General features: G+C 49.1%; 1 protein-coding gene across 13 annotated transcripts in view; it reads right to left on the reverse strand.

The window, feature by feature from the left end:
• Positions 1 to 24,360, reverse strand: part of TRAK1 (trafficking kinesin protein 1) — a 104,231-nt gene that overhangs the window by 21,817 nt on the left and 58,054 nt on the right. For 10 of the 13 annotated variants that reach the window (XM_029243171.1, XM_029243169.1, XM_029243175.1 and 7 more), the window contains 11 exons: positions 22,206 to 22,282; positions 15,138 to 15,254; positions 12,443 to 12,543; positions 11,503 to 11,611; positions 9,543 to 9,621; positions 8,447 to 8,577; positions 7,704 to 7,778; positions 7,031 to 7,168; positions 3,324 to 3,400; positions 1,772 to 2,008; positions 398 to 714 (listed from right to left, as the gene is read on the reverse strand). In XM_029243171.1, the coding sequence (XP_029099004.1) occupies positions 398 to 714; positions 1,772 to 2,008; positions 3,324 to 3,400; positions 7,031 to 7,168; positions 7,704 to 7,778; positions 8,447 to 8,577; positions 9,543 to 9,621; positions 11,503 to 11,611; positions 12,443 to 12,543; positions 15,138 to 15,254; positions 22,206 to 22,256 (1,432 nt within the window). In that variant the 5' untranslated portion in view covers positions 22,257 to 22,282. Of the gene's footprint in view, positions 1 to 397; positions 715 to 1,771; positions 2,009 to 3,323; positions 3,401 to 7,030; positions 7,169 to 7,703; positions 7,779 to 8,446; positions 8,578 to 9,542; positions 9,622 to 11,502; positions 11,612 to 12,442; positions 12,544 to 13,618; positions 13,827 to 14,162; positions 15,255 to 22,205; positions 22,283 to 24,360 lie in introns of all 13 variants that reach the window. The other 3 variants (XM_029243172.1, XM_029243170.1, XM_029243173.1) reach the window with 3 other exon arrangements.

The raw sequence follows: 24,360 nt of genomic DNA on the forward strand, positions 1-24,360 counted from the left end.
GAAGTCAAAGCATCAATTGGCTACACTTCTCACACCCCCAGGCATGTCCTGATTAACCTCTGAGGATGTTAGGAGCGCCTCTGCCTCCCCAAAAGATTTGTACTTCTAAGGTCCTAAATGCAAGAGAAAGAGAACTAGGAAAACCGGCGCCAACACGTTTTCTTTTCTTTGGCTGAGTTGGAGGTTAGTCTGGGCTGCCTGTGTGTGCATTTCCAGACCTGCACCGGGAGAGGTGGAGGCCTGGGCACTCAGAGGAACTCAAACCAGCAGCGCGGGTGGCTATCTCGGAAGAAAAAGGAGTAGGCGTTACAGAGGTTGCCAGCTTTCCGGTGGTGGATCAGGGACCACAGAGAGTCGCTGAGGAGGGCAGAGAGGGGCCGAGGCCCCTTGTGATCACCTTCCAGCGGCTTGACGATCTGCAGCTTCTCGGGCAGGTAGGAGCGGCTGCTGAACGACATGCCAGAGAAGCCGGTGAACTCCGAGAAGCGCGAGTGCGTGCCCAGGGACATGATGCTCTCGGTGGGCGTCAGGGAGCCGCTGAGCAGCTCGCCCTTCTCCGCCAGCTCCCTGAGCTTCCGCTCCTGCTCCTCCTCGAAGAACCTCCTCTCCGAGAGGTAGTTCTCCCGGCGGAGGGACAGCCGCCGCAGCGCCGTCTCCAGGTCGTGGGAGCCCGGGGTGCCCGGCGTGCCCGGCTTCTTGCTCCGCTCCTCGTTTCTGGAAGGAGGGGAAACGGGGGGGTGAGCGCGGAGCACCCAGCAGGGGGCGCTAGACAACAACGGCCTTACTGCTAGTTTCCAGGTGGCAGCTGGGTCTTTTAAGGAAACCAAGGCAGCTGAAATTTAGGCTAAAATGGGGAAACAAATGCCTGTCCAGAATAACAATTCCCTCTGTTGGTTCTTTTTTTCCTCGGGGAGGTGAGGAGGGAGCACTAAGGTGCATTGCAAATTTGCACACACTACATAAAACCCAACCCCTACAAAACATCTCCCTCATGACGCCTTAGTCGAAACCTTCTTCAGGCTGATAACCAATATTTTATAATAACTCTAAGTGGACTATAACCTTTAAAAATTGTGAATCACTATGTTGTACACCTACCTGTAACTGACATAATATTGTACAGCAACTATACTTCAACAAGAAAAATGATAAAGTCCAGAAAAAACCAGAGTTCCGATAGAGCAGTTTCCAACTGTCTGACCCATCAGTCAGAAAAGCCAATTTTGTGAAGTCATAGGAAAAGGATGGACAATGAAATGGCGGTGGTGGTGGGGTCCTGCAGGGCTTCAGGATGAGAGGGACAGACCACCACTGAAGAGGACCCATCCCAGTAATGCATAGTGTGGCGGGCACTTGCCAGACACCCTGCACCCCACCTCCTGAAGCAAACCAGATTCTGCTCACAAGACCAAGCCTGAGTCCTCCTCAGCCTTTCAGAATCCAAGCTACAAAGGGGTTCATGAAACAAATGTCTGGTCTGTAGCCTAACAGATAAAGGTTAACAGAAAAAAATTGTCATTTCTCCTCTCCTCCAACATTTTACAGAAAAGCCGACTTCTGGTGCATCCTGTTATAACTCTTTAAACTGGTTAACATAGCAGCATCAAGATAAGCATAAGCTCAGCCGGTTGGTACAACAGATTTGAGAACTGAAAGGTCTACACTTTTCAGGCGACTCTTATCAGCCCCCCTTCTTCTGATTACCGAACCTGTGTTCAATCCCCCCTACCTGTCCCCAAAGCAGAAAGATAAAAGACCCTGGCTGGCTCACCCCAGGTCTGCTGACTCCGCTTCCAGGATGATGCTGTTGGTCTTGTTGTCAAGGACGACATTGCTGACATCGCTGCCGTAGAAGCTGGACCGGGGGGTGCTGACACAGCTGGACAGGAGGGAGTTCATGGCCGAGGACTGGTTGGAGCCAGGGATGTTCATGGGGGACGGGGTCAGAGACCTCTGCTTGACGACCTGGTTGATGTTTCTTACGGTCTCAAAGACTCGCTTCTGGTGACTGGGGAGAATGCACAACATCATCCATGACTAAGCAAATGCAGGAACGACCCTGGAGTTCAACCCTCCAAACACTATCCACTGAGAAGCCAACAGGCAGCTGGCCCACTGTGACCCCCAAGCAACCCGACACCCTGTGCCTTTCACGTGTTTCTTAGGGTGTTGGTTGGAATTCAAGAGACTCAATACCCACAGAATTCAGGGCTCCACTACGTGGTTGTGTCCTAAAGTTGATACTGCTTCCTACCGGAGCACAGGCTCCGGACGCGCAGGCTCAGCGGCCATGGCTCACAGGCCCAGCCGCTCCGCGGCATGTGGGATCTTCCCGGACCGGGGCACGAACCCGCGTCCCCTGCATCGGCAGGCGGACTCTCAACCGCTGCGCCACCAGGGAAGCCCCTACAAATATATTTAATGGTAACTTTTGTCTCCCACCTAGTTTTCTTCTCTCATGATAGTCTCTAGAAAGCAAATTCCAGGAGGGCAGTGTTCACTGCTCAGCACATAACAGGGCTCAATAAATTTTTGCAGAATGAGTCTTTGTTGACCATTCATATTTTTTTAAAAAAGTAAGACTTAAAGTTAGTCTTAAAAACTTCTATGATGAGATGATAAACACCAAATTAGTCTTTTTTTTTTTTCTGGAAACTGCCATTTCTAAGAGCAGAACCACACTTTGATGCTCATTTGTTCTCTTTTAAGGAGAAAAAGGTAGGTATGTTTCTATAATGGCTGCTTCTTTCTGGGCTGCAAAGGGCTTCACACATGCACCGAGGCTTAGGGACTGGTCACTTCCAGGATCCCGTTTAAGTTCTGTCTATGGGATTTGGGTACAGAGAAAACTTGATGAAATCAGATCCACAGGTTCCTTACACCTCTGAGCAGGCCAAGTGCAAGGTTTCAAGTTAGGAAGAGAGATGGCACAGGCCGGTATGTATGCAGAAAGGAAACGGAAGACTTGCTCACACCCCACCCCCTGAAGAGCCCTCTGTATCTCAGATTGCATCTTATTCTTCTTTTCCTGACAGACGTCAGAATTTTTTTAAGTAACATTTTCCACTGAAAAGAAAGATAAAAATGAGCGGTGGTATCAAGATGGAGCCTGTGTGAAGAGAGATGGGAAATACATCTGTCCTTCCCTAACTTTCTGCAAGTTCATAATATATATTTAGAACCCAACCAGAGGAGGAGGGGGGTTGTCAGCTGTGTTCTCTAATTTCCCTTAATCTAGACTGTCTGCGGAAGGATCACAGTGATCACTGCTGGCATCTGAGGCCCACCCCACAGTCCCTGGGAGCTGAGAACCAAGGCCGTACGCGATGTCTGGCGACTCGGGCTCTTCCAGCTGTAGCTCCTTGCGCATGGTTCCCTCGATCTCCGCCGCCAAGGAGTCCTGGGAAAAGCCGGGAGACACACAGTGAGTGAGCAGCAATTCAAGTGCTCTGTCTCTAGAAGAGGCGCGAAGACAGCCTGGACACAGAGCATAAACCGAGGCCTCGGAACACAGGGTGACAGCACCTGCCACGGGCAGAACGCCGGGCTGAGCGATCCCCATGGAGCTGAGTGTAAAGCCCCTTGGCTCCTATGAACTGAGGGTCTGATAGCAAACCCTATGTTCCCTGGGCTAAACCATGGAGCCGTGGCGGTGACCACAAGAAGAGGCAGAGAGCTTGCGGGGAAGGACCTGAGTGATGGGTGCTGTCACTTGGGCTCTGCTCTTGTGATCCCTGGCCTCCGGCAGGGAAAGCTCCCGTGCCCACCAACCATCTGTGGCCCACCCACCTTTAACAACCGGCTCACATCTCACTTCCGCCAGGAATCCTTCATCTCCTCCCCAAGGAGACAGCAAACACATGAAGACCTTGCCAGTTCTCTGAACACTCCACTTGCGTCTTTCTCTAGCCAGGTTGTGAATTTGTGGGTCTGGGGAAGACCAGTCATTGAGGACTTCTCACCTCCTGGATGGGCCAAGCCCCAAGCTCAGACTCAGCAATGGAGGGGCCTGCTGAGTACCCCTCTCCCTGAACCGCCCACCAGGCCTCACTGGGTGAAGCGGAGGCTGACAAACAATCCCTCATGCTCACGCAGGTGGATGCCGATAGGACCAGGGTGTGCAGAAAAGCACCTGCCGAGGCCTCAGAGGAGGACACCACCTAGGAGAACCTGAAGAGAAGGGCTAAATTCGTGCCGAACTTCCTGCGATGACGGGAATGTTCTCTTTCTGCACCATCCAGTATGGGAGACACTGGCCACAGGTGGCTACTGAGTGCTTGAAATGTGACCAGTGTGACTGAGGAACTGAGTTCTTTTTTTTTGCGGTACGCGGGCCTGCCACTGCTGTGGCCTCTCCCGTTGCGGAGCACAGGCTCCGGACGCGCAGGCTCAGCGGTCATGGCTCACGGGCCAGCCGCTCCGCGGCATGTGGGATCCTCCCGGACCGGGGCACGAACCCGTGTCCCCTGCATCGGCAGGCGGACTCTCAACCACTGCGCCACCAGGGAAGCCCGGAACTGAATTCTTAACTGCACTAATTTTAAGTGATTTAAATTTACGTAGTCACTTGTGGCCAGTGGCTTCCCAGCTGACAACGCATGGGGCCTCCTCCAGGGCCCCCCAGTCCACTGGGGATGCTCCCGTCTGGAATTTGTAATTTTTAAGCTAGTTTATTTTTCTTAATACTGTTTACATTCCAAGTTCTGCACAAGGGAAGGACCTTCATACCACTTAAGAGAAGAAACAAGATACCAAACTACTAATGACACTGCTGTTCTGAAGGAAGGTCACAAGCAAGGTCTGTGACATTTGTGGCCATGATCCCCCCTGGGCCATCTGGAGATGAGCATGGATCCCTTCTCAGAATAATGTTTTTAAATGAATAAAATAATTAGGATTAAAGAGGAAGCCAGATGAGTTAATTACTAAAATATTAATAACTGCAAGTATGATAGAGTAACACACAGGATCGGGTTTCAGGACTGGTAATGACTGAAGCGGAGATTAGCACAGGTGGTGTCTTGGGACATCTGTGGCCACTGACATGTGCTATGAAAAGAGCTGTGATTTCGATGGATGACAAAGTCACGGGGATGCTAATATCGCTGTGGTTTGTTACCTACCTTCATGAAGGAAGGAAACACCAAGTACAGTTAGGGATTAATGAACATATGAGATATAATCCTCCCTCGAAGTTCAAGGGCCCACTGAATCCTGTCTGTAGATCCCAGATTAAGAACTCTTGGCCATAACGCAAGAGAATTGGGAACATACTTGAGCAAAGCCTGCTACTCACTGTTTTATTCGGCAGTTAGAAGGGCTGTGGGAGCAAGAGAGGCAGAGCCGGGTGTTCTGCTCCAGAGACACAGGCATGATGCAAGCTTTAGATTGCCTTAAATACCTTTCATGCATAATGCACTTTAAAAATAGCCGTCTTCAAAAACTGAGCTCTGCCAACAGCAGAAAAAGGGCAAACAAAAGCTCCGCCTCAGCAAATAATAAACGTTGAGAATCAATCTCTCCAGAAGAAACCCAAATGCAGACTTAATTCAACTTTTCTTACGTCCTGGTTCAGCTTTAAAGTACAGGTCTGTCCTTGAGAGCAGGAACACAGGACAGTGAACCCCAGGCATGCAGGAGACAAGACAGCCCCAGGAGATGTGAAACCGGGAAGGAGGAAAAGTGAGGCAGGGAGCGTACAAAGCTACACGGGCCCGTCTGTGAGCCGAGCATAGTCAGCTCGCTCTAGATGGGGATTCAGGGGATATATTGTCCTTTGCTGCCTTCACTGGGATTCTTGGAATCACTGGATCACCAATCAGCTTCTTGGAAAGCTGACTTATTTACGCTGTGTCTTTCTTTTTTGGTTTCCCTTAGATTTCAATCAGGTGGAGAGAGAGCGCCTGACTTTATATACGAAATCAAAGAAGAAAAGGAGATCATGATTTAGAAAAAGTGGTTCAGACAGCAAGGGGTTGGGTGACAGTGTCTGCAATGCGGAGGGGGAATCTGTGAAGAAAAAAGAGCCCTGAGTAAAGGTCAATTTGAAAGGGACCAACTTTCACAAACATTTATACAGCCCTCCACTCCTATTTCATTTAGAGGAGTTTCTCTCAAAAGGTCTTCTCTCCTCAGAGAGAACTGGTATCTCATCAAAGCATGGAAATAGAGCCTGAAAAGTTTGTGGTGGTTTGCTTTTCAGTCTGTTGATCCAGCCATCCAGATCTAACATCTAGTAAGCACCTACAACTCTACAATGTACCAAGCACTGTGCTAGGTGCAGAGTATTAAAGAGAGGGAAGGAGGAAAGAGCAAATAAGACATGGTCCCCACCTTCAAGGGGCCCTAGTCTGACAGAAGAAGATAAAATGAGAAAGTTCCCCCCAATACTACTGGGAAATGACCAGCAGAGGGGCACCACCCTGTGCTGACCATAGGGAGAGGTCAGCGTCCTGGAAAGCCCCCTTCTCAACCACATTCCCCTAAAGCTTAAACATGAAACAGATCAGGCCAGGGTGAAAGAAATAAGACTGTGGGGAACTAAGACGAAAAATATAAAAACGTCACACCCAGCATAGAGGGAAATCTTTTTTCAGATCACAGATGCCGAAAGCCACCAGAACGGTTAATAAGCATACAAAGAACCAGCGGAAGCTTAAGGCAATTTAAGAATTCTCCAATGCGCTTGTGAGCCCAAAATAGCACATACTCTAAAAAGGTCGGGGGAAAAATAATGTAGAGTGCCTTCCAAATACCTGAGGTGCCTACTAAATCTAGTTCCTACTAAATTTATCTTCCAAGGGCAGGAGTAGAAAAGACAGATTCAGAGGGACGGAAAATAAAGGACCAATTCGTCTCACGTGGTTAAGAAGCCACGGGCTGGGCTCGCGAGCCCTCATCTCGGATCCAGATCCAAGCTGCAAAAGGAGAAGCCACCTGCAGAGGCTCAGCTCCAGACCCGCCCTCCTCCCAGGAGCACCCGCTGGCCTGAGGGTGGGAAGTGGGGGTCAGGCAGCAGGCGGGCACTCACCATGGGAAACAGGCCCAGCGAGTGGTAGCGCCTGGACGTGGTGTTGGGCATGGTCTTGTTCCGGAGGTTCTTGAGCTCTTCCTGGGCCTCGTGGAGCATCTCCATGCACTCGGCGTACTTGTCCTCCAGCTCGCGCAGCTGCCGGACACCAGGAAAGGGCAGAGGTCTGGGATGTGAGACCTGGTACCGCCCACCCACCCACCAGGATCACTACCAGAGGCTCCCGCCCTCCACGGGACCTGCTGCCCTGTGTCCTGAGGCCAAAGAGTCCTCAAGGCATAGTTTTTCTTTTACTTGCAGACTCGGAAATCTCCTAAAACACTAACGAGCAACTGAGAGAAAACAAACGAGAGGGCGAATCATCACTCCCTCGTTTCCTGCCACGTCTTTGAACGGGGCTCCTCTGACATGGCGTGCTCTGTGTCCTTTCCCTTATTGGAACGTTTGTCGTGGGCCCGTGCGCACCGGGCTCCAGGCTGGTGTACAGCCCAGCCCCCCAGGTGCTCACGACCAGCGTCAGCTCAACTGGGAGCTGCCTTAGGAGTAAGAATGACATTCAATTCAAAATCAGAATGGTTGTTAAGATGGGCGGGACCCACACAGCCTGTTGGAGGGAGGCTGATGTACCCCAGCTGGGACTGGGGCCCTGATGAAATGAGGGAGAGCCACTCACCTCGGCCGTGAGCTGCCGCTGGGCATCCTTGGCGGCCCCCAGGTGTTGGACAAGTTCTTCATTTTCCACTGCACACTAGAACGTGGCAAAGGGAAATCAGCTTCTCTTTTAAGACACGTAGAAAAGTCTAACTTTTCCCCTCTTATTCCCTGATCCGTTATGATCCTATCACACGTCCACAGGGAGATTTTATCTTATACTGGAGTAAAATTTTGTCTTTTATATAGTTTGGAAGGCAGCGTACTTCCTGTGTCCGTGTTCATTCCCTATCGCTTACCCCTACCCTCCATAGTCACAGCCGCTCTCTGGAAGCATTTCACCTCAGGCTTCTAGCAAAGGCCTGACGTGGGGAAACTTAATTGTTTTTTCGCTGCTACATCTTAAATCTAAAGGGGACAAGGTTCTACCGCAGAATATACAGGTGCCCTAAGGACAAATACCAAACTAGATCATTCAGACTTTGAATTCCCAAACTCTCTGTTTACAGCCCCTTTACCTTTCTTAATGAGTTCTATTCATTTGCAGATTTTTCTTAGGAGGTGAGTGGTGATAAATGTGATCCCCTTGCCAATTCAGGGCAACAAATTTTATGCTATTGAATCCGCTAAGCTTTAGCAAAAGCTCTAAAGGGACGGCACAAATTCCTAAAATATGAATCTAAAGGGCACTGTCTTTGGGGTAAATGCCCCTTCTCCATCTCAGAACAGCTAGTTTTGTATCGGCCAGAGAAACAGAAGCCTTACAGCTTTTGCCTTCTTCTGCAAATCAACTATCTGGGAAAGCAGGTGTGTGATCTCCTCCTGCTGGCGGGCAGCATCTTCCGTCTTCTTGGCCAGTTCCTCCGAGATACTGGCAATCTGCACGTTGGCGTCCCCTTTGACCAAGAAACGACAGTCGCAAGAGCCAGAGAGAATGGTTTCTTTGCGGTTTGTCCAAGAAAAAAACATCTTTATTACAAGACAGGGGGGAGTAGTGGAGAGGGCACGTGAAGATGGCTTGGAGGGAGAGTCCCCATCTTCCTATATGGGCTCGGTCTGTCGTGAGGAGGAACCGGCCCACCAGCTGTGGCTCGCAGGCTCTGTGTGGGTCCTCACCCCATTGCCCAGAGAAGATAGGGCAGGCTTTCGCAGTCAGCCGTGAGGTGCCATACCAAACAGAAGGCGCCTCTGGCCAATTCTGCACGTTCCACACAGGAACACACCCCCATCAGTAACAGGAACCCCTGCTGCACTCTGTTCTAGAAAGGAATTATCGCCATGCACAACACAATTCCCCTGGGCGTTTTCAACCCATATTCAGAGCCATAACTCATTTTACTAGATTTAAACATAGGGTGCGTTTCATTGACTTAGTGTCTTGCTGACACTCAGAATACTGTGTTGCCCATTTGTCTTAACGTGTAAACTTATAATGGAGAGGGTCGGGGGAAGCACATCGTATTTGCAAAGCTGAGAACTCTGGCCTCAACGTTTACACATCAAATTACTGATACTATAAGGCTGTTCTTCCACATCTTCAGCTCAGGACTCCGATGCTGGACCTAACTCAGACATTCGATAACCAGTATTCCAGCAGAAAGCCAAAACTAAAATTAATTTTAATTAATTGCGAGAGACTGGGAATGTATGGCTGACAACACCGCACCCGCTGTCTCATACACGAGGGTGAGGGGTGCCACACAAGATCACGGGAGGCCTCTAGTTTTCGGAAAAAATGCTACTGAGCCCAGGCTGGCAGGAAGACCACACTCTATCAGGTAATGCAAATCCATCTGGTCTTAATGATGGCAGATGGGGAAAGTAAAAGCGGGGGACAGGAGGGGCGGGGGGCAGGCCATACTCAGCTCCTTCACGCAGTCGTTGACCAGCTGCTGCTCCTTTTCTTCATAGGTAATGGTCTCCGTCTTCAGCTGGCAGGCCTGTGGACAAGGCTCAGGTCAGAGATCCCACAGTCGCACCTGGACGGCCTAGGGGATGCAGCAAGGGCTAACCTGGGTCTGGAAAGCTGCCCTTCAGCATCTCCCCAGCTGTGACCCACTGAGCCCTCAGATATAGAAAGTCAATCCCAACCACTAGAGGGCGCCACACAAAGCAGCTGCTAAAACTCTTGTGAGCGCCCCCTCTATCAGTCGGCCTGTCTATTCACGTGTGCCCGTCCTGGCTCACAGTCATGGACCCCCTTGTGACCCAAACAGTGGCTATGACACAGCCCTGCCTACCGTGGGCATTCTAAGGATAATCACCACCACAAGAATGGCTAACACTTATCACACCTACTACGTGCCGGGCACCATCCTCTGAGTTTCTGGGTGGGAGTTAGACCTGTTGTATTCAGCTGAGCAAAAACAGGGTATAATATGAAAGCATTAAAGTTCAGAGACCCAAGAGCTACCCCTCGGACTCTGGATGGCTTTGCTCCTGGCTGAAAAGGTGGGAAGAGATCTGAAGGCCCCAAGAAAATGCCCCAGTTAGAGAGGTATCTCTGAGCCCTCAGGTCCTGGCCCCAGAGATGCCACAGTCCTGAAAGCCAGATGCAGGAGCCGGAATCTGTGGCTGGGATCAGATTCCCTCCGCTTGCTTTAGGGGAAGACTCCGACAGAGGGACAAATTGCTGTGTGCCTGGGGCTAGAGCATTTACTTGGGGCAGATGCTGGAACTCAGAATGGGGAAAACTGGACTGTAGTCGTGGCTCAGCCACTGCCTGGCAGAGAAAGCTTGGTCGCACTGGGCTTATGTGTCCCATCAGTAAATGAGAGGCTGGAAGAGTTGATGGCTAAGAGACACGAATGACCCTTTCCTCAGGCAGGAGAGCATCCTGTTAAGCCCAGACATGAGGCTCTTCCCAACATGTGAGGCAAGTTCGAGGTGACAGGTGGTCTGCCCTATTGGAGGGACTCTGGGGAACCCTGGGCCAGCTTAGGTGAACATGCAGCCCAAACTTGACAGACAAGGGCCTGATCGATAGGGCTGTACCACACCTCTGGCTAGAAAGCATAAACTCATGGATAAGTAAACAAATAGTACTAAATTTGCATGCATCTGTATTTCTGGATAGGGGTAGTGGGTGAAGGGAAATAATGTGGGGTTTGGAGCCACAGAGACTTACAAACCCTGGCTCTGTTGCTCACTAATTTGCGAGATCTTTGGCAATCAAAACACTTAGTAGCCTGGGTCCCGGTTTTCCCTACTGTAAATGAGAATCAGAGTAACCAACTTCCAGCCTTGTTGTGAAGATTTTTTTAAAAAAAGAATGCAGGCAAAGTACCCACCACAGTGACTAGCCAATCAGAAATACTCAAAAGCACGGGTTTCCAAGCTGCCTCACTCAGTTCAACCTTTTTAAGTTAACTGTCTAAGAAATATGTCTCCAAGTTCTCGTGTACTATTAGGGCACATCTGACCTGCAGTAAAGTGAAAACGAGGCTTTCACACCAGGCCTCCAAGTCACTTCTACGTCCGAGCTGGAGACCACCATGGCAAGGCCCCACTTTCCAGGAGCTTTGGCCCTGACCGAGAAGGAGAAGGGTTTGCCACTCTTACCCAGCCTCAAGCTGCATAATTCACCAGTCCGTCTGCTGCAGCCCGGACAGTATGTGCTGCCCTTTGAAGGCAATGCCCAGCTCATAAGTGAGGCACGCCCTCTGGGCACTTGGTGTGGCTGTGACCCCAGGTCCACATGGCTCTTTCACAGACCATCACCCTGGAGGACGGAGGGGCTGTAATCACAGCTATTCTCACCAGACATGCAAAATGGGGCCACCACCCTTGCAGAGGGGACGAGGGCAGGGAGTGCACTTCACCTCTGATCGAAGTACAACGTTCTCCTCTTCAAGGTCCTTCAGCTTCTTTTGGAGAGAATCCAGATGAAAGTAATTCTGGACGGAGGAGGACGACTCATTCCTCTTCAACCTGGGGGAGAAAGTTCACTTTCTAGGGAGGGAGGCATTTCCTCCGACCACCTGGCAAGCCATGGAGAAGCACAAAGAAGGGCCGTTTCAAGGAAAGCTCATGAAAGGTGCAGGGGTGACAATGACCCATCAGGCTGCTCCCTCACCACCAGGAAAACAGCACAGGCTCACAACACTTCAGGGCCACATCCCAACCCTTTGCGGCTACTTTGCCTCAGGTTTCGGGGGAACCAACTCTATTTGAAGTCTACACAATCTGGGATGCCTTCTATGTGCCAAGAACTATTTTAAGTACCCTACATGTATGAACCCATTCAGTGCTCACAGCCCTAAGAACTGAGTACTATTATTATGCCCACTTTACAAATGAGGAAGCAAGCACAGAGAGGTTAATAACTTGGCCATGAGCCACAGAGCCAAGATCTGAACTCAGACCATCGGGCTCTACAGTTCATGTTCCTAATAGGAGACTCTGCTGACTCAGAGAAGCCCCTCCCCCCAGGCACCCCCCAAGGACCCACCACAGCACTGCTGGCTCCAGAACCCTGTATTTCCTCCAAATGCAGAGTCCAGCCTGTTACTCCTTAACAGCCAGGCCAAACCAATCTGAACTGACAAATAAGCAGTAAGACCCAGGAAGAGGAAAACTAAAATCCCATCAGAATGGGAAAATCCATCTGTCGGAGGCACTCAGAGATGTCTGGCCTACAGAAGGCTGAGAGCAGCTGACCTGTGCTGTCAGTGAAGGTGACGCTGTCTAGGCAACTCCAAGCACATGGACCACAGCCAGCCAGTGCTCCGGCCTCTAGAGACAGGCCCTTGGGTGACTTACGGGGTGGAGCACACAGACTCCGGCTCGCTCTCCTCTGCGGCGCTGGTGTAGAACTGAAGCAGCTCATCCTTCATGGACAGTTCATGCCGGAGCTGTGACACCTGCACAAACACAGCCCGTCACGCGCTCTCTAAATGTGACAGCATCCCCACTCGTGCTTAAACACTTATTGCTAACTGACAACATTTTTTAAATTCCTCATTCAAAGTGAAGGCATGTCACCGATTTTGTGCTATTCAAGGAAAACAAGGGGCTGAGTTTGATCCCATTTAAGAAAAATGCAATCAATTACTTTTTGGCAAAAATCCCTCTGTTTAAATTTGTAGTTTTTACTTTGGTACAAAGAAGAGGTGAGAGGGGACTAGAAGGTGCTAGAATGATGGCTGGGGCGGGGGGCGGCAAGACAGCATAGGGGCTTTGCAAGTAAATGGATGACCAGCTGGGAAAACACTCAGAGAAGCGGACCATGTTACCACATGGAGGAAGAGGCCATTCACTTCTGCCAAAACCAAATCCCATCTCGGACCAGGACCCCTGGTGATGTCAGTTCCGGGTGGGCAGCTACAAGCAGCAAGCCCGGCAACCCTTGTTCTCCCGCTTGGAAAATCTCGTAGCGCCACCTTGTGACTGCTACACCCTCACAGGAATTCTGGCCAAGCTTGGCCAGACCCTGCTTTGTACTCAATGATTACAAGATAGGCATTCCAGATACAGGAAGAAAAGAGGCAACCATGAGGAACTGGCCGTACCGACTACTCTGCAAGGATGGTTCTGCAAGTCGCACTTATTTATACTTCAGGTTTAAAATAAACAAACCTGAACCATAAAAATTTTCACCTGCCCTTTCACCATTCAGCACCGATGAATAGGCAACCAGCACTGTGAGCGAGGATTATAATCGTTTTAATTCTTTCTTGTTTCTAATTTGATTTGGGGTCTATAGTTTATCCCAACTTTCCTACACAACACCGTGAATATATTTTATCTTCCATGGAGAAACCAGTTTTACGTACGTAAAGGCTTCGGCTTCAACACCTGGACTGATCATTTAATGATGTGCCAAGGGGAAACAGTTTTCAAACTCCAAGGTTTCCCAAGGGGACAAAAAGTCACTTCCACCCCCAAGTGCAGGATGCACTTTGTGTGAGGAAAGGAAGCCCCAAGCAAGGGCAGCACCTTGGAGAAGTAGCGCATGAGGGGCGACGGGTGACCATTTACTGGTTCCTGATGGCATGTCCCTCTGCTCAGAAGGGGCCAAGTAGGGGGCCAGGCTGACCTTCTCCCATACTTGGGAGAAGGGAGATCCAGGTCATGATGCTGGAGGCCGGGACAGCAGGGGTCAACTTTATTTCTCCTTGAACACGACCGTATCTTACCTCATCACCTTTTAAAGAAAGCCCAGGATTAAAACTTGTCTTTATACAGTGCTGTACATCAATTATATCTCAGTAACACCGGAAGGGGGAAAAAAATCAATAAAAATTACAATAAACGCTTAAAAAAACTTTTTCTTATTGAGTGGCTACTCTGTTTCATCACATTAGATTGGTAAACCCAGACAACAATAGCTGGGAATATCTTTAATGAGGAAAAAGTCTGAATACGTCTTAGGGACATGAATATGGGCATCCCCATCGCGCCCCCCCCCCCACTAAGAAAGTTTCTGATAGAAAATAAGGGAGAAGAAATGAGAAGAAGGAAAGCCAATCAAAGTCCTCACAGTTCAGATTCACTGTTCAAAGGCCAGTTACAGGGCTTCCCTGGTGGCACAGTGGTTGAGAGTCCGCCTGCCGATGCAGGGGACGCGGGTTCATGCCCCAGTCCGGGAGGATCCCACATGCCGCGAAGCGGCTGGGCCCGTGAGCCATGGCCACTGAGACTGCGCATCCGGAGCCTGTGCTCCGCGACGGGAGAGGCCACAACAGTGAGAGGCCCGCGTACCGCAAAAAAAAAAAAAAAGGCCAGTTAGGATGATGGCAAAGACACTAGCAAGGGGGGCCTGGCTGTAAGCTCCTAATTCTGGTTGTAGCAAACCCGCCCGACTCTGCAGCCTTCCTCCTCCCGTCCACACCGTATCCCTCCCAGAAAATCAGTGCCGCTCCTCTGAGACCTCAGCCCCTAAGTTAAGCCTAAAATGTTCTTCCCCTGCCCCCCACCCCCCATAATGATGGGGGCTGAAGACATAGACCAAGATTTGTATCATTAACATAGTAGGGCTTCGATCATGAAAACAATAGGCTATTTTTGGGTTTGTTTTAGAAACACAAAATTATATTGTGCTGACGAAGGGGCAGTCACTGCCTCACTCTGCAGCATGGCTGCAGTTCCTTCTCCGCCTGCCAACGCCCACCCTGGCTCAGGGATCTCCGCTCATTGTTGGAATAGCCTGTGTGCCCTTCAGCCAAGCTCTGAGTGTCTTTCTCAGCTGACATGATGATCTAGATTCTCGGAGGACACGGGCTGTAGCTGGTCCACACTGGGGGCCTACTGACCATGTGAGGGCTGGTCCCAGCCTGGGCGACCTGTCCACACTGTCGGAAGGAGACACAGGTGAACAGGAGGGGCAGCAGGAAGGCAGCTCTCCATGTCCGGGGAGGGCCTTCCCCAGCGGGATCCCGTGAAATCATGACCTTCCTCAGGCACGCCTGTTGCGGCACCCAAGCCCCTGCAGATGCCCCTGCTGGCAGGTCCTTACCTCCTCCCTGATGTGTTCCACCTGCTCCTCCAGCAACTCATTCCTCTCGGTGAGTGTCTTGTTCTTCTTCAGCAACGACTGGCCGATCCGAGCAGCCAACTCTAGATCCCGCTCTTTCTGTGAAAGGCAGAAGCGAGAGCAGAGGTTGAGAAAACCTCTGGTGCTTCCAGCAGGAGCCCACAGAACTCAGGGTCAACTGAGGAAAACAAGGGCGTTCAGCAAGGACAAGGGAATCAACTAATTCACCATCCACACACCAGCATCTGACACCTGTTCAAAGAGGAGCTCACTCAGCTACCAGGGACCCAAGCAATGAAAGGGAACCTTCCGATCTAATGAAAACAAGTCTCTTCCTACAGGAAAGACATGCTTCCAAAAACCTTTCTGTGCAACTGCTTTTGGTCCTTATGTAATCATTTGATAACCTATCTCTCTACCTGAAGGGCTGGGCTATTGTATCGCCAGCACCCAGCACAGGGAGACACTCGGTAACTATTTGCTCAATGAATAAGTGAATCCAGAAATTCCAAAGTGCACTTAAAATAGCCAAGGCAGCCTCTCTGGCACACATTAAGCTGGAATTTACTGAGTTCCTTAGATTTACCGCGTATGAAACAAAAATGTTTAAAGTTACTCTAAACTAGGATACAGTTATGTGTTTCTTTGACTTATGGAAGGTAGGCTACTTAGGCTTTATTTTTTTAAAAAATAGCTTTAAAAACGGAGAAACAATGCATAACATTGCCCTACTTCAGAAACAAAGACTGTTGCAGACAGAATTTTCTGTTAGCTCAGTTGCTGACATTTAGAGCACAGCAGGGCACAGAGGAAAATCTTTACTGGCATACAAAGATACAGCTGCCTTTATGGGAGGAAAGCTGTTGCCTGACAGTGGAGACAGCGGGGTGGACGCCGTCACCAAATGCAGACTCACTGATCCTTGCTGGTGAAACTGCTGGCCATCACGAGTAGATGCACTTGCTCACTTTTAGGCGGGGACTGGCATGGGGAGGAGAACTCCGGAAAATGAAATCCTTTTAGAAGCCTACGCTAATTATTCTGCTCATCTGGTGTAAAAAAGCAGAAGAAGAGGGACATGGGGTTTTGAGCAGAAAAAAGCTGGGGATTCAGGAATCTCCGCTTCTGATAACGATGTAGTCTTATGGCTTCCACTTAACAAGGATCGGGTACCCTCTAGATCCATCTTTCCCAAACACAGATTCTAAACCATCAGTAGGTTGAGAATCATTTTAGTCATGGCAACTGTCATTTTGTTTTAAATGACATTCAACAGCATAGAACTGAAATACCAAAGTGCATTCCACGTAGTAAGGTTATCACTTCATGCTTAAATTTTGCTTGTCACACATTTACCGACAACCTAAGAGGCATTTCTTATAGCAGGTACCCGTCAAAAGTTTAACTGCTCCAGGTGAACCGTTCTACCCTAAAATTTGAGAGTCTGGGTTCTGATTCAACATCCCTGGGGTCCAGTTCCCTCGTCTGTGAGATGAGGTAGGGTGGACGGGCAGACTTGCTGAGGGACCCTTGGAAGAACCTTCTAGCTCTATGATTCATTGAGTTGTAAGATACTTCAAAAAAGCATTTTTTATTTCTAACTTCTTATGTATCCACCAAATTATACCATGCAATAGTAGCACACCTTCCTTTGCCATCACGGGAGTTTTGCTGAATTACGAGCAGAGCACTGGAGGTCAGAGCATGGTTTGGGGGGACTGAATCCAACAGCGATTTGGCTCTCTGGAGCTCTTGCATAAATGATGGTCTCACTCCCCTAGGTCTTCCATGGTCCTGAAACCTGTAACTGCTCTCCCAGAAGCCAGCTGGGTATCATGTCAAGTGAGCCATAAATTCCTCCAACTCCTTCCCAATCTGTGCCTCCCCCTCATGCCCTCCCAGGGAACAAAGGGGACCAGTGAGTCTGCCCAACGAACCAAGACGCCCCTCTCTGTGCATTCATCCGTGCCGGCTACTGTGTCTACCAAGGAGGGTCCTTATCTCAGTGGCCCTTTATTACTTTTCAGACACAACGGTTGTGAGTATTTGGTACTGGGAGGAAATGACCCATAGGGATTGTGTGAGGGAACCCACTTCTACAGGGGCCGTCTCAAAATTAGCAACTAGTGCAGGTTTCAGCTGGCTAACTCTCCGTGAAAACTGTAGTACCACTGTCCATTTCCCTTTGGAAGTGTGGTCTCCATAAATCTCACTCCAGTCTGTTAAATCTTTCTACTAGAGCAAGCCCTCAGACTGAATACCCAGCAGGTGCTTCATGCTCGTTGGCTCACTGCCTACTGTCCCGTGCTGCTTGCCGTCATGCAATCCAGCTGCTAAGTTCCAGCACACACAGACATTGCATATGCAGATTTCAGTGCAAACACATCAAGCCAAAATCATAATGATGAAGACAGGCTGGGCAAGGCACTGATGAGCACGTGAAGAATGCTGAAGGCTTCCCACGGCACACAGGGGCCAGAACCCAAGAGGAATGGGACGCAGGCACGGGAAGGAAACAAATGCTGAGGGGCTCGACAACGAAGCCCCTCGCCCCTCCCCACTATACCCCAATACACGTCAAACCTCAGACTTGAGGGCCTCCTTGCCCTCCGGAGGGGACAACTCTCACTTTGTCTACACCCAAAATCTAACCTGTATAGTAACATAAAGAAAATGCTCTGCTGGAAAAAAAAAAAAAAAAAGGAAGTTAGAGTAAAAATATTCAGAGATGAAATGAAATTCTTAAACAAAAAAGTCATCAGGTCTCTGGTTTTTCTAAGGCAAAAGGCCAGTTGGGTTTCTCTTTAAGAATTTCAGTAATCGGGCTTCCCTGGTGGCGCAGTGGTTGAGAGTTCGCCTGCCGATGCAGGGGACACGGGTTCGTGCCCCGGTCCGGGAAGATCCCACATGCCGCGGAGCGGCTGGGCCCGTGAGCCACGGCCGCTGAGCCTGCACGTCCGGAGCCTGTGCTCCGCAACGGGAGAGGCCACAACTGTGAGAGGCCCGCGTACCGCAAAAAAAAAAAAAAGAATTTCAGTAATGAAAAGAGTCTCATTTCTTACAACCAGCCAACATGTGATAAATATTTACTTCGAAAACCAGGAAAACAGCTAGGAAATGACCACTGGATCAAACTCCAGTGAGAAAATGAGACCATAAATAAATCTCAATTTGGAAATCAGCTATTAGAAGAACTGGTTCTTTTATTCCCCAGGAGATGGCGGTCAGGTGGGGCTCATTCTGACTCTCCTAGCTCCCTCTCTGCAGCTATGTTTCGCTGAAAACTTAATGCACTGTAGGATATACGTATATGTATGGCTGATTCATTTTGCTGGGCAGTAGAAGTTAACACAACCTTGTAAAGCAACTATACTCCAATAAAAATTTTTTTTAAAAAGACTGTGACTTGTGTCTCAGCCCCTTTTAGCAATGACCATGAACACTCGAGCCGCCTGGCACGGCCCCAGAGACGGAGAGCTGCCTGCCTCCCACGCTGAGCAGCTGACTCATCTCATTCACCCATTTTGGGATAAAAAAGCATGACTAAGGAGCTCCTGGAATAACCCTCTCCGTAACTGGGGAGGAGACAGCTTTGCCCAGAGGTAAATTCCGAACAGCAGCAAAAGCCAGGGCGAGCTGCAGAATCCTCTTCCCCTTTAACCCGAAAGCAAACCCTTCACATTGGCCAAGGGCTATGCTCCGGCATCCCGTGCAAATCCCGCCAGCACCCCGCCTGCCTGCGGCAGCCGTGCAAAACCAAAGCAAACGACCAGAAGAAACGGGACCAAAGCCAAGAAAAGCACAGCATGGCACAACCTTCACGCGACTGGGGCAATTAGACTTTAACCAGGAAACCCGCCTAGTTCCAAAGAAAGGCAGCAACTCGGATGTGATTCTTATCAGGAAAAGGAGAGGCACAGCGTTGTATATAAAACACGCTGATGCCCACAGACCATGGCCATGGTGAGCTGTTAAAAATAAAACAAAAAAGCACAGCAAAGAGCCACCTGAAGAGACTGCCCCACAAATATTCTTTTGAGCAACTCAGTTTTTTTTTTAAAGACAACAGCATACTTCTTGATACAGTGACACTCATTTAAGCAATGAGCTGTGAGGTGCTGATGACCAGGATCTCCATACAGGGCTGGAGTCTCAGGCTCCTCTGAAGTGGTCCTCAAACATCCAAGCAGAGACGGGTCTGGCCCTGCAGAGTCCTCACCCAGCCCTGCCAGCTCACACCCGGCAGGAGCCAGGAACCACGGGCCATGGATACTCACTGAAGCAGCATCCCATTAAAAAAAAAGTTATCCAGTTCATGTTTTTAAAGTAAAAATGTCTCACTGACAATCAACTAACCGTACTCCCCAAAACTAAACAAACAGGGCAGTAAACAACTACAGCCAAAATCAACAGGGCCACGTGCATAGTGGTTAAGGGCCCGGGCTGGAAAGCAGCTGAGCCACCGGGTGTCGTCTGTCCTCTCAACTGTAGGTCCCCTCACAGTAGGATGGGGGAAATAGTGGCATCTACTTCTGAGAACTATCGTAGAATTAATGAGATGATGCACAGACGACACCCAGCTCTCAAAGTTTACCCTTAATAATAAGGGTGACCACAGAGGCAGACACTTATCAAAGGCCCATCATTTCCAAGATTAAAAGGGCGAAAGAAATCAGGACCCAACAGGGTCCTCGCCTTGGAAAAACTTCTAACCAATCCAGTTGGATGAACAAAGCCAACAGAATGACAGGGTGGTTCCCGAGCTCAGGGCTGGCTGGGGCACGGACTACCTGGGGCTGGGGGAGTGTGACAGCTTCAGAGATCCCTAATGAGCCCTGCAGTATGACACTCAAGGCAAGAAAAGACAGAGGGGCCAAACGGTGCAAAAGGTCACAGGTGGGAGAGCAGGAGGCAGGTCCCGGTGATGAGTATTAAGAGGATACAGGAATGTGATCGAGTGTGTAGCCTTGAATGCCATGCCAAGGAGTTCTGAGTGTCGCGGGAAGCCGAGGTCATTAAAGAGGGCTTGGGAGGGTGGCAGCTGCAGGGAAGATGACAGCAGAGAGAAAACTCAAATCTCACTGCCAGGGCTCCAGGAGCTGGAGTGGTGGCCTTGGAAAAAAAATAATAAAGGTACAGACGTAGGACCTCCCTCAGAAGACTTGAGGACTAATTGGGTATGGAGTGAGGAGTGGATTTAGAAACAGGACAGTGTTGAGGAAAATTGACACAGCAGGAAGGGGGAACATGGTAAAAACTATTTTCAAAAGTTGGTGGTGCCAACCAAGCTAGCCTACGAGGTCACTAATGCCAGCCGCCAAGACGGCTGCAACTGGAGAGTCACCAGAAGGCCAGTGCCCTAAAATGCCTCACCAATGGCCCTGTCACACGGCCAAAAAATCTAAACTCACTTATTCGGGGCTGAGGAGTTTGTAACTTCCCTGACATGCAGGTGGTCAAGCGGGTCTCGGCTCCTGCCCTGTCTCAGCTACACTGGGTCTACCCATGGGTGGCCTCCAGGAGAATGGGAGGGGAGTGTGTAGCAGGGCAGGTGAACCCTCAGGAACTTGAGGTAGGGGTAGGGGAGTATTGGAAGGGTCCAGCCCTCAGAGCAGGTAGGAGAACACTGGATGTGCAGAAGGGAAAAGCGCAGGGAAAGAGAGAGACATAAAAATGGGGTGAAAAGGGCTTCCCTGGTGGCGCAGTGGTTGAGAGTCCGCCTGCCGATGTAGCGGACCCGGGTTCGTGCCCTGGTCCGGGGGGATCCCACATGCCGCGGAGCGGCTAGGCCCAAGAGCCGTGGCCGCTGGGCCTGCGCGTCCGGAGCCTGTGCTCCGCGGCGGGAGAGGCCACAGCAGTGGCAGGCCCGCGTACCGCAAAAACAAATAAATAAATAAAGGGATGAAAAGATGCCCCCCACCAAAAAACCTCAGGTCCCACACTCCTGCTTGGTCCTGTGTTTCAACTTTGTTCTGCCACTGGCTGAAAATGATGATTTCTGTGTCTCTCATATCTTTCTACTCTCTTCCTTCAAGAAGGGCTAATGAATAGTCACATGACCCCAAATCATTCTAGATTCTAGAGCAGAAGCCAGGGTCTAAAAGTTAGCACCTCTGGGACTTCCCTGGCGGTCCAGTGGTTAAGACTTCGCCTTCCAATGCAGGGGGTGTGGGTTCGATCCCTGGTCAGGGAGCTAAGATCCCACACGCCTCAGGTCCAAAAAACCAAAACATAAAACAGAAGCAATATTGTAACAAATTCTATAAAGACTTTAAAAATGGTCCACATCAAAAAAAAAATCTTTAAAAAAAAGGTTAGCACCTCTGCATTTGAGGTCTGATTTTGTGGGGAGAGTGGGAGGCAGTGCTTTAAGATGGGCACTTATTCAATAAATACTGAGAACCTACCATGTTCTGACCTGTTGAAGGCATGGGGATACACACATTACACTCACCTGCTTCCAGAGGCCACCATAGCACCTTAATTCTCAAGTGTCAACAGAATGCTGAGAAGAAACTGAGAAAAGCATAGTCTCTAAACTAACTACAGCTCATCTAATCCCAAGCACGTTTCCTAAAACTTTCCTTGCCATGCTTGTTTTGGTTATTTCCATGCTGACACCGCATAATAATATTCCCTTAACCTGATGTAACTAAAAACATAACAAAATGCAACTAAAACATTACAAAGATATGGATAATGATGTATTTTTCTGACATTTTTGTATACACTTAACATATATCATTAGTATATATTTTAAGGGTTTATAAATCTTAAACAGGGTATTCTACAGCAAGTATTTAAATGCCACCCTATTCTTTGTCATTAATACATTCCTTTTAAAATCCAAAATACCCTGTACAAAGTTTCAGTGACAGAAGCCAACATAGCTCTCAGTTCAAAAGATAAATAAAATAAAGCCACTGAATTATACCCTGAGAGGGCTCAGTTGCTGAGATTCTTCACCGAGAAAGATGGTAATGTATGCTTTAATTGATATAAATTATAATCAGCTATAAATGACTCTTTGCCTTGCCCCAAATCACTTACCTCCTCAAGAAGCCGAGTTACAGAATCTATGTCATTATATGTCTTAGTCATCTGGCCAACTCTTTCAGCACATAAAACTGCAAGAAATAAAAATGACAATGAAACTACTGATGCTAAAAGCCTGCCAAACAAACAACCCACCTAAAAAAGTGACTCTAAAGTCGTACTGGGCATAAAGGGTGATTGGTTTTGCTGGGTTCAGCCCCACCAGGTTTCGTTCCCCGGTTCCAGAGAAAAGATTCAAGCTGTGGGGTGAGGGGGCAGGGGTCTACTGTTCACTGCAAAGCCTTGACGCCGCGCGCGCGTGTGTGTGTGTGTGTGTGTGTGTGTGTGTGTGTGCGTACGTGCACATACGCACGTGCACACTCGGGGGTGGTGCTGAGGGCAGGGCGCTGGAGTGGAAAGGGGTCTGGCTTCGTATACGGTCAGCAAACCAAAGTGGGTCAGTAGCACAGCGACTGAGGTATGAACCGTCAGAAAGATCCATAGGATCTCGAACCCACTCACTGTACAGACCCAACTACGTGGATAGACTGGGTCCTTCCCAAAGCAGCTCTTGGTATAATTATTAAACAGCCTTAGCTGATAATTTCATAATGGCACACAGCCCACTCTTCCCCAAATGGACTAAATTCTAAGGCTATGCAACCAGTTTCCAAACCATGAAAACCAGGGTGACAGATTTTTTTTTTTAATCCACACTCCCACCCAATACTCTCATATATGGTATTTCATGACATATGCCATTTGCTTAAGAGGCCTTAAGAGGCTGTCTGCAGGCCACTTTAGGACTGTGCTCTTCCACCGGAGAAAAAGGGTGTGCACTGAAAGGAGGCTTTAGTCTCCAGAAAAATCTCAGGGTGGTTTTATTTTAAATCAATGGCAAGGAATCGATTTGTAGTCCAAATACCATGAAGGTAGCATGGGTTTTATTCTGAGGAGGAAGGAGTGAAAGCAAATGGATTTAGGGCCAAAGTGTAAAATTTTTTGAAACCAGCCACTTAGGGGCTACATAATAACTTGTTAGTAACTCCTCATAACTAAGACTCTAGAAAATCATTCTTTTAAGCGTAGAGAACTTAGCTTTCGCAACAACCCACTTGCAGTCACAGCCCATGCAAGGCCTTTGGGAACTGAAGTGTATTGCTAAACCAAACTCAGTGGCGTTACTAATGGCTAACTGCAACTGGAGAGCAATAGGTTTCTAAATATTTTATAAATCCAAGTAGAGATCATCCTAGCGGGTGAGCGCAGAGAAATCTGATCTGTTGGAATGATTTTCTAGCTTAAGGAGGAGACCTGAAATCTGGTTCCAAATCTGAAACCCTCCCAACACAGGGCCCTCAGAGCTGGGGGCTGGGGGGACGAGCAGAGGTTCCTTTGCTGGCCTCTCCTCCACCCAGTTTATGGCAGGAACCCTCCAGCCAGTGGAGGGAGCATTGCCTCAGGCATTTTCCTTCTCTTCCCAGGGGTTGGTTTGAACCAGAATTTAATTTGATGGAGACGGAGTCCAGCTCAAATTGCTCTAAATAGATCATCAGCCCGAGGTCACAAGAAATCCTTAAGTGGAGATTCCTGTGCCTCGGACAGGAGTTGGTTTTCATGCTGCACAGCTGTGATGCTCTGCAATGGTACAGACAAGACCCGGGAGCCCTCTAGCCAGGTCCCTCTAGGAGAGCATGGCGTCCCCTGTCATCTACCGGCAGGTACAAAGGCCTCTCTGTTGAAGCTTGTGCTGCGACTCTAGGGCCAGCTAATGTCCCCCTTGCTCTCCTCAAAGGACCAAGTCCTCTGCTTTCCTGGAAAAAAAGACGACCAGGCTACATTTTAAACTAATCTTGGTTCTATGTCACCCTAACATAAGAGAACAAGATTCGGAGCAGCTTTTTGCTCTGGGATTGTCTTAAACAGAAATTATACTTATATTTTTAAAGCTATTTTTTAAAAATTGCGATCACGGTCGTTAATCACGTGTAGATAATCAGATGCAGATGTCAGAAATAACACAGAGATCCCATATACCCTTTAAGTGTCACCCAACGGTAACATTTTGTAACATTATATTCACAACCAGGGTACTGACATTGCTACAATCCAGGAATCTTACTCGATTTCCCCATTTTACTTGAATGCGCACGGGAGCGCATGTGTGATT

Source organism: Monodon monoceros, unplaced genomic scaffold, assembly GCF_005190385.1.
Source record: "Monodon monoceros isolate NGI ecotype Baffin Bay Population unplaced genomic scaffold, NGI_Narwhal_1 Super_Scaffold_3, whole genome shotgun sequence".
Lineage (NCBI taxonomy): Eukaryota > Metazoa > Chordata > Mammalia > Artiodactyla > Monodontidae > Monodon > Monodon monoceros.